This window comes from Amphimedon queenslandica, unplaced genomic scaffold, assembly GCF_000090795.2.
Source record: "Amphimedon queenslandica unplaced genomic scaffold, v1.1 AMPQUscaffold_13344, whole genome shotgun sequence".
Lineage (NCBI taxonomy): Eukaryota > Metazoa > Porifera > Demospongiae > Haplosclerida > Niphatidae > Amphimedon > Amphimedon queenslandica.
In genome coordinates this window covers 134611-144363 of record NW_003546420.1, presented here as the reverse complement: position 1 = coordinate 144363, position 9753 = coordinate 134611, and the positions used below count along the sequence as shown (strand labels likewise).

General features: G+C 34.4%; 4 protein-coding genes across 4 annotated transcripts in view; 2 read left to right on the top strand and 2 right to left on the bottom strand.

Annotated features, from left to right (window-relative positions):
* The window catches only part of LOC100640247 (AP-2 complex subunit alpha-1-like), a 4095-nt gene extending 2149 nt beyond the window's left edge, over window positions 1-1946 (bottom strand). The window contains exons 1-10 of the mRNA XM_019998006.1: window positions 1810-1946; window positions 1631-1738; window positions 1498-1566; window positions 1308-1447; window positions 1056-1252; window positions 833-962; window positions 677-778; window positions 451-559; window positions 281-342; window positions 124-215 (exon numbers count right to left, since the gene is read on the bottom strand). Coding sequence (XP_019853565.1) covers window positions 124-215; window positions 281-342; window positions 451-559; window positions 677-778; window positions 833-962; window positions 1056-1252; window positions 1308-1447; window positions 1498-1566; window positions 1631-1691 — 962 coding nt within the window. The 5' untranslated portion in view covers window positions 1692-1738; window positions 1810-1946. The remainder of the gene's footprint in view (window positions 1-123; window positions 216-280; window positions 343-450; window positions 560-676; window positions 779-832; window positions 963-1055; window positions 1253-1307; window positions 1448-1497; window positions 1567-1630; window positions 1739-1809) is intronic.
* A 109-nt stretch (window positions 1947-2055) lies between these two features.
* On the top strand, window positions 2056-2449 carry LOC109582937 (U6 snRNA phosphodiesterase-like). The gene is made up of 3 exons (XM_019998024.1): window positions 2056-2195; window positions 2251-2303; window positions 2351-2449. The coding sequence occupies exons 1-3, from the start codon at window positions 2095-2097 to the stop codon at window positions 2446-2448; spliced, it is 252 nt and encodes an 83-aa protein (XP_019853583.1). The 5' UTR covers window positions 2056-2094; the 3' UTR covers window position 2449.
* A 4663-nt stretch (window positions 2450-7112) lies between these two features.
* LOC109582930 (U6 snRNA phosphodiesterase-like) overlaps window positions 7113-9753 on the top strand; it is an 11777-nt gene continuing 9136 nt past the window's right edge. The window contains exon 1 of the mRNA XM_019998005.1: window positions 7113-7231. Within this exon, the coding sequence (XP_019853564.1) occupies window positions 7113-7231 (119 nt within the window). The remainder of the gene's footprint in view (window positions 7232-9753) is intronic.
* Window positions 8511-9753, bottom strand: part of LOC109582934 (uncharacterized) — a 5639-nt gene continuing 4396 nt past the window's right edge. Inside the window, exon 2 of the transcript XR_002185292.1 lies at window positions 8511-8643. The gene's annotated coding sequence lies outside the window, so the exon portion shown is untranslated. The remainder of the gene's footprint in view (window positions 8644-9753) is intronic.

Sequence of the window (9753 nt, the reverse complement as noted above, 5' to 3'; positions counted from 1 at the left end):
AGGAGAGGGAGGAGGGAGAGAGAGAGGGAGGGGGAGAGAGAGAGAGTGAGTGATGCAGGTAGACAAAACAAAGATGATGTGATAGTAAATATAGAGACAGTTATATAAATAGCAAACAGGCGCTACCTGTCCATGTGGACTATGAGGTTAATGGCTTCAAAGAGGACGGCATTCTTAGCATTCGAGTGCTGGACTTTCTTTGATTTACTGGGCTCCTGGAAATTAATAAATAATAAATAATAATAATAATAATAATAATAATAGGAGGGGTGGAGCTTACAGAAGCTTTGTTCAGTATGGTTTCCATGGCTTCAACAAGTCTAGCCTTAACAATTGGATCCTCTACATAATATACAGACATATACTAATAGTATACTAACAATATACTAATAATATACAAACAATATACCAATAGTTTACTAATAATGTACAGGTAGTATACAATCATACCTGGAATAGGATAACATTCTAGTATCTTCATCAGTTTAACACAAAGCCATGGGGCGGGTACAAAATAGTAACTGTAATCTTGAAGATCAGTGTGATTCTTACTGACAATCTAATGAGAGAGAGAGAGAGAGGAAGAGAGAGAGAGACAGACAGACAGACAGACAGACAGAGAGAGAGAGAGGGGGGGGGGAAGTACTTATAAATGTAGATATAATTATGTTCTTACTCCGGCTAGTTTCTGTATTACGTCAGGTACACAGGCTTGGAAGGTTTTACGATGAGTGTGAGCTAATTCTTCTAATAAACTACAGGCAGCTGTTACCAAACCCTGAGGAGGGAGAGAGAGAGGGAGAGGTGACACTGACAATAGGTATATCCTTACCAAGTGTCTGTCACTGAGGAACTTGACGATCCTGGTAGCATGAGAATCAAGCGTAATGATCTTAGAATCAACTCTGATCAGTTTCAACAAGCAAAGGCAGGCGGTCTGTTTAACAGCTGCATTGGAATCACTAATGAAGAAGGAAATATTATGAATATTAATAGCGTTAATGAATATTAAAGGGGTGTGGTCAACACTATGAATATCATTAATATAATCTTACGGTGATGTTAGTATGTTTGGTATAATGTCCTTCCCGAGTTGTTCGGCCATTTCTCTACTGGCAATGTTAGCAATACACTGCATTGAGAGGACGTTGAATATCGGGTTGCGTGATTCCAAATCATGTCTGATAGCTTGGATCACAAGTGGCATCAACTCATGACCTTCCGACATTAGCACCGTCACAAATAAATAACCCTGAGAGAGAGAGGGAGATCATACTCACACACACACACATATCTGAGATTCTTACTATTTGTTTCTCTGAATATTTTATACTTGACAGAAGATTGACTGCCTCCTGATAGCCAAAGTTTATGTCGTTCCCCAAAAGAAAAATGAAGAGCAACTTGCAGACATACTTCTTCTTCTGATAACCATCGTTCTTATCACCTAGGCAACGTACATGTACAATAATAGTGATATTAAAGATGATTATTTACTTTTAAATTTTGATCTGATGTTAGCTAGTTCTTTGTTAATCCTCTTACGTTCAGCCTCTTTCGATTTACCTTTAAAAATAGAACATTATTACATTATACATGTAAATATATGTACATGTACAGAATTACTTACAATTTCTGATGTCCGATATGAAGACGGTGAGTCCTCTCATTGCATCGCCAAACTTAGACATGACTGCTCCAAGTCTTCACTAATACTACACGCAATTACCCAATGGCCCTGGAATCATGTAGTAACAATCATTGATAGTATTAAAACTGATACTGTTATTGTTGTTTTAATCTGCTTACTGGTTTAAAAACAATGGCTCTTTAGAGAGGTATTGCAGGCGATAGAGAGGGAGAATGGATGAAAAGAGAAAAGGAAAAAGGAATGAGAGAAGGAGCCTCGCCCGGAATAACACTCCTCCACCCACAATTGATCACGTGATTAATTACCACACCTATATATGAATATCATTAAACCAATTGATTCAAAATTATCTTTGTTCACTTCATAAATAGAGTAAACCGTATACAATCTAACCATGTGCTCTCACGTGTTGTGGTTATTAATAGTTATTACAACTGAACAAGATGGCTGACAGTAGATCATTGCATTTGGTTAGCTATTCTTCATCTAGTGACAGCTCAGGCAGTGAAGAGACTCCACCAGTAATTAAGAAATATAAAGAAAAGTACCCAGGAATCAATCAATTATTATTATTTTGTATTATTAATTATTTTTACTAGTACTTCCAAACCTCTTGAGTTACCTGGTGCCATTGCTAACATGTTCAGTGAAGGTTTAATTCATATTTCTAGTATATACTGGATACAGTACATGATATAGGTGATCATATTGATGTAGCTGAAGATCATGATGGAAGGAAAAGATCATTTGCTCACGTTAGAGGAAATTGGCCTACATACGTATACATACCAAGTTAGAATAATAATAATAATAATAAGTATATGAAATTTATGTCAAGGTAGTATCAATTTTTAGTATTTTTAGTGGTACTCCTTGTTACTATTTTTAGTTACATTCCCTGATGGGTTTCACAATGTAATGGAGTCTTTCTTAAAGAAGTCTCTACAAGACGTGATGCCATTCCAGTCTCAATTTCATCTCAGTCTCTCACGTACAGTACCAATACAGTATCACTGGATGCAACCACTCACTGCATCTCTGATGGAATCAATCACCAATAATCATAAGAGGTATATCAAAAATTGTTATTATTGTATTTTAACAATCAGCAAAAAATTAGCAATAAACACAATTAGCAAAAATTAACATTATTTTAAATTACAAAAAAACTAAACATCAGCAATATAAAAGAAAATAGAAATGGTAATTATGTAGTTGCCATATTCACTCATAAGTCACACAAAAATAGACCACACATTAACTTTAAGTAGCAACAGATGTTAGCACACTCAGAACAATACCAAATGCTCCAATTAGTATTGAAGTGTATGCTACATTGAGATTAAATGGAATGTGTGTGCAACCAACGTATAACCTGAACCCAAAATCACGACTTTGCAGGTACTTGACGTATGAATCTACTAATTTTTTCTGATCCGTTTTTGCATACTTCTTTATAAGGTGGCGTATGTATTTCTTCCTTGCTCTTGTAATACTTGCTGCCTGAAAGCACGGGTAGATGAACATGAGGACATTTGAAAAGGAAAAGAGGACAAGTAGGCACATTTCTGCATCACTGAAATGGACTCCAGACCGAATGTGATGTTGTGTTGCTCTGATGTCTAGTAGAAGAGCTTCAATGGAGAGGGCAATCATTAGAAATGAAGTGATGATGTAGAATATCCAATGAATGAAGAACCAGAACTGGAAAAAACAAAGTGCCTTTGTAGCACATTCAAGGAAAGTTTTGTCAGCTTCTATCAGTAACTGTAGTTTACTTGAAGTATCATGAATGGAGTTTATACCACCTCTGATGGTGTTGTTGCCACCATTGATGGTATTTAAACCACCTTTGATAGTATTTGTGCCACCATTGATAGTGTTTAACCCACCAGTGATTGTATGTTTACCACCACCATTGATAGTGTTTAACCCACCAGTGATTGTATGTTTACCACCACCATTGATAGTGTTTAAACCACCAGTGATGGTATGTATTCCTTCATTGATAGTGTTTAAACCACCTTCAATTGTATGTTCACCTCCATTAATAATATATCTACCAGAATCTATAGATTGTGAACCTTCATTGATGATTACTGTATTATCAGCATGATAATTATCATCATACACAGTGCAATTTTCTATACCATCACCATTATTTTCACCATCATATATTTTGTTTTCACTTCCATTTCCTCTAATATTATTCAATCCATCATAGATGCTGTTTCTACCACCACAGATAGTGTTAGAACCATTATAGATGCTGTTCGTGCCACTAGTGATATTATTAATCCACCATTGATGTTGTTTGTACCACCACAGATAGTGTTAAAACCATTATTGATTGTATTTGTGCCATCACAAATAGTATTGGAACCATTATTGATTGTATTTGTGCCATTATAGATAGTATTGGAACCATTATTGATACTATTTGTGCCTCCCTCAATAGTGTTGCAGCCATTATCAATACTGTTTGTACCACCTCTGATAATATTACAGCTGTCATTGATGCTGTTTGTGCCGCATCTGATAATTCTCTTATCATGAGTGCCATTTGATCTACCATGTTGCTGTCTATTATTGATAGTGTTTGTACCATCATTAATATTATGTTGTCTACTATTGATAGTATTTGACCCACCAGTGATCTCATACCGCTGTCCACGATGATTAATAGTATTTGTACCACCAGTGATAGTATGCCGTTGTCCACAATTGATAGTGTTTGTACCACCACTGATAGTATGCCGCTCTCCATTATTGATAGTATTTGATCCACCAGTGATCTTATGCTCCTGCCCACCATTAATAATGTTTGTACCACTAGTGATAGTATGCTCCTGTCCATCATTGATAGTATTTGTACCACCATTGATTTCATGCTGTCCACGATCAATAATATTAGTACCACCAGTGATCTTATGCTTTCCACCATTGATAATATTTCTCCCATTAGTGATAGGTTGCTCACCATTGTCAATAGTAATCCACTCACCATCATCATTATTGTTGGCAGATATGAGGTCTATTATTCCTCTGCTGTTCTTTTTTTGTTCTTTAATTTTTCTGTGAATCCCGTACATAATTTTTGAGAATATGAAGCAACTAATGATAGTACACAAATGAGAATAGAAATATAAAGCAGCTGATGCTATTTCATATTCTTTGATTTTCTCTGTCATATTTTTGCCACTTGTTTCAATTTCTTTTGGTTCATTGTAGACTCCATACTGCTCATAAAAGAATAGAAATACCACTAAACCCCAGAAGATAATGTTTAACAAAAGAAATATGAAAAAACAGTAATGTTGAGTAAGCTTCAATTTTGTGTGAGCTTCTGTGCTGTCATCATCATTGAATGGATGGGGTACAGCGATATTTTTTTCTAATTTTTTATATCCCCTTCTTCTTTGTTTGCCTTCTATGAGATAGCAAATGTGATCACTATAGTAATGCCTTATCAGTGCAAAGATGAAGATGAGGTAAGACACAAAGGTGGAGAAACAAATTGAAAGTAACGTGAACTTTGCTAGATCATTAAATGGCTGGACTGCTGTACGTGTGACTTCTCTATCAAGATAATCACCTATATAATATATTATTATAATACCAAGAAGAATTGAAGTATCTTACCATCATCATCATCATCTTCTGATCTTAATACAATTGTAGGGACTTTAGAGCTGTTTGGATCACTGCTGTGAAACTCAAGTGTGTAGCAAATGTTATAATAATTTATAGGGCACAGATACCAATCAATTGTAAATAAAACAGTTGGAAAAAGATTAATAGAAAGTCCAATACAAAAGGTCAATGTGACCATGTAAGTTATGAAAATGATTGAGCAACAAACTTTCTTTTTATTTGAATCTTCATCATTTTGGGTTTTGACAGCTCGTACATATTGACAAGTAATACAGGATAGGCCACAAAAGATCCACATAAGAAGACATTCACAAGCTCCTATCAAACACATAACTTTAGCCTTAATATCCATGGTCTTCTTGGTGCTGTTTTCAAAAGAATGGAGGGAGGAAATAAAGAATTATCATAAATAAGATAACTATCAAAGCTGTGGATACTCTACACACCCTCTAGTTTTGTAATACATAGTACTCTACAATGCTGCCTGGAACATCCCAAGCTGCTTATACAGGTGTCAATTAATGATTATTGTTTTGTAATAAAAGTTTAGATTCTAGATCTAATTGTAATTTTCTTTATCAGCTCTTGCTAGAGGAAAATTTGCTGGTATACATATTGTTGTTCTTCCTTGTTATGTTCTATTCAATTATAGTTTGTCAGTCAATAGTAATGTCATTGCATTCTACACACCTATATATACTAGAGACACTGTCATACTAGCTGCTATGAGTAAAGGGGCCCATTATTTTACACACCCCTTATACACTTGTAATTCCACCTCTTATTCACTGAATGATGGAGATATCTGATTGTCTCACATTATGATAGTCTACACACCTTCTTATTGTATTATATTTCTAAAAGTAGTTTCAGGTTTAATTACACACAGCATGGAATGACATTATACTTTTATCTCATAGTCTACCTGCCTCTGTATAAACTGTTTTTCCTCATGACCTTACTCTACTCATACAATGGACTGTATCCATTACATATAGTTGACCTCTTATTGACTGTTCTTTACTGAAATAAGCAAAACATGATTCGTTCATACCACTGTATAGTAATGGATCACATGTCATTGTGTGCATTGATGATAATTAAGCCTGGTTTCCTTATAGTCATGGTTGTTGTATGTATTCTGTGGTTAGCATAACCTGATTTCTATCTCCAAGATGGTTGCTACAGTGTTGTAAAGCCCAACATACACTACAGGCAACATGTTGCATCTTTCTTTCAACCTTGTTGAGAGGAATAGAAAGGTTTTCTATTCAAGGCAACATGTTGCTTGACCACATGAAAGCATGACCAAAGGTTGGGTAAATCCGGGCAAACTTATTAACCTCCTATTAATAACCCAGGAATTTACTTATCAAACCTCTTAGTGGTAAATAAGTTATGAACCTAAAATCAAGCAATCTGATTGGTCAATTGCAACTAGGCACGGTAGAATTATTGTTTGTTCTCTTTTGCATTTTAAAGTTTATTATATTTTGAAAAATAAACAGCAAACTAGGAAATGAACTACAAAACTAATAACTAATAATAACTAATAATAATAATAATAATAATAATAATAATAATAATAATAATAATAATAATAATAATAATAATAATAATAATAATAATAATAATAATAATAATAATAATAATAATAATAATAATAATAATAATACTAATACTATAGCTATTATTAATAAAGTTATGAATTCATCATTATTAAAGTTCACAATACATTATACTAATATAAGTCATAGCATTAAGTCTCAAATTTTTTTGAGACTTCTTAAAGAAGTCTCTACAAGATATGATACCATTCCTGTCTGAACTACATCTCAGTCTCTCACGTACTGTACCAATACAGTATCACTGGATACAACCACTCACTGCATCACTGATGGAATCAATTACCAATAATCATAAAAGGTTTGTTAAAATAATAATAATCATTGAAATTAAAACAAAAATCAGCAAAAAGTTAGCAATACTGGGTAATCACAATCAGCAAAATAATCTGCATTAAAGAAATTATTTAATTCAAAATAAACTAAATTTCAGCATTAATAAAATAAAATTAAGTCCCAGCAGCAAGAAAAAGAATAACTAATACATATTTTAAGTAGCAACAGATGTCAGTATACTTAATACAATACCAAAAGCTCCAATTAGTATTGAAGTGTATGCTACATTGAGATTAAATGGAATGTGGGTACAACCAACGTATAACCTGAACCCAAATTCGCGACTCTGCAGGTACTTGACGTATGAATCTACTATTTCCTTTTTGTCAGTTTTGGCATATTTCTTTGTCAAATCACGTATGTATTTCTTCCTTGCTCTTGTGATGCTTGCTGCCTGAAAGCATGGGTAGATGAACATGAGGACATTTGAAAAGGAAAGAATGGCAAGTAAACACATTTCTGCATCACTGAAATGGACTCCAGGTTGAATGTGGTGCTGTGTTGCTCTGATGATTAATAGAAGAGCTTCAATGGAGAGAGCGATTGTTAGGAATGAAGTGATGATGTAGAATATCCAATGAATGAAGAACCAGAACTGGAAGCAACTAAGTGCCTTTGTAGCACATTCAAGGAAAATTTCATCAGCTTTTATCAGTTTTTGTAGTTTAACTGAATCACTTATACTTTCACCATCATTGTTGTTTGGAATGATTATTTTTTCGCTTTCATTTTTTTGTTCTTTGATTTTTTTCTGAATTCCGTACATGATTTTTGAGAATATGAAGCAGCTCATCATGGTACAAAAGTGAGAATAGAAATACGCAGCAGCTGATGTTATTTCTAATATTTTGCTTATTTCTGTGATATTTCTGCCAATTTCTTTTACTTCTTTGTGGATTCCATACTGTGTAATACAGAACAGTATTACCATTGCAAGCCAGAATACTAAGTTTGTCAAAAGAAACAAATAAAAATAGAAAAAATTAGTAGGCCTCTTTTTACAGCAACATGTAGTGTGAGCTTCTGTCTCATCAATGGTAATAAAAAAGTTATCATCATCATTATCAAATGGATAGGGAACAGGTTTGATAGAGGCATTGTCTCCTAATTCAGAGGCATTGTCTCCTGATTCAGAGGCATTGTCTCCTGATTCAGAGGCATTGTCTCCTGATTCATTGTCTTCGTTAGCTAGTCGTTGATAATCACATCTGCATTTTGAACAGTAAATGTAATTACAATAGTAATGCCTTATCAGTGCAATGATGAAGATGAAGTAAGACACAAAGGTGGAGAAACAAATGGAAAGTAATGTGAACTTTGCTAGATCATTGAATGGCTGGACTGCTGTACGTGTGTCTTCTCTATCAAGATAATCACCTGTGCAATATTATTATAGATAAGCTATTTAGAGAAATATCTTACCATCATCATCTTCTGATCTTAATACAATTATAGGGACTTTAGAACTCTTTGGATCACTGCTGTGAAACTCAAGTGTATAGCAAATGTTATAATAGTTAATGGGGCACAAAGACCAATCCATTATAAGTAGAACAGTTGGAAAAAGATTAATAGCTAATCCCAAAATAATGGTACATATCCACATATATATTGTGAAAAAGATTGAGCAACCAACTTTACGACAGTGTGTCATTGTTTTGACATCTGGTGTCTTGACATCTGGTGTCTTGACATCTGGTACACATTGAAAAGCAACAAAGGATAGGCAGTAAAAGAACCACTTAAGAGAGCATTTGCAACACCCTATTAAAGACATAGCTATTCTTGAGGAACGGTCTTCTCAGTGCTGTCTTCAGAAGAATGGAGGGGAGGAAAGTTTGAGACTACCAGCTATGATGATTATCAAAGGTGTGCTTTTTTACTCTACACACCCCTACTTTTGTCATACACATGCCACCTTCTCCTTGTACTAATGATATCTATCATCACTTTCTATAAAAATACTGAAAGTTGGGGCGAAACATGAACCAGTTTTCAATTACAAAGGTGGCCCATCATTTTACACACCCCTAACTTAATCTATCCATTGCTGGTTCACTAATGGTGTTGTAGTCTTATTGTAGATCGCAATCATTTGATCTTGAACCATCATTTAATGAAACTGATGGACTAGTATCTGGTTCAGCCATAATGAGTGCCTCAACAGTGATCCTACTTTCTGCAATACATGTACAGTCACCTGATGACACACACCCACTTATTCCATTCTACACACCTGATACTATACAAAAGATAGTCACTAGTAAAGGAAGACCATACAGTATGTGTTATACTATTATCTCTACCTGGTTCTGTATAAACTGTTTTTCTTTCATTGTTGGTAGAGTAGCTCCCAGTATCTCATGACCTTACTCTACACACACAATGGATTGTATCCATTACTTGTATTGACCTCTTATTGACTGTTCTTTACTGAAATAAGCAAAACTGCCTGTCATCATTAAGTATAGTGTTGTTCATACTACT

What these genes read in the sequence shown, in the direction of transcription:
- LOC109582937 (XM_019998024.1), top strand. Translation starts at nt 2,095, where the DNA reads ATGGCTGACAGTAGATCATTGCATTTGGTTAGCTATTCTTCATCTAGT. An exon ending in ATTAAGAAATATAAAGAAAA is followed by an intron (nt 2,196 to 2,250) that starts GTACCCAGGAAT and finishes TATTTTTACTAG; the next exon opens with TACTTCCAAACCTCTTGAGT. An exon ending in TGCTAACATGTTCAGTGAAG is followed by an intron (nt 2,304 to 2,350) that starts GTTTAATTCATA and finishes TACATGATATAG; the next exon opens with GTGATCATATTGATGTAGCT.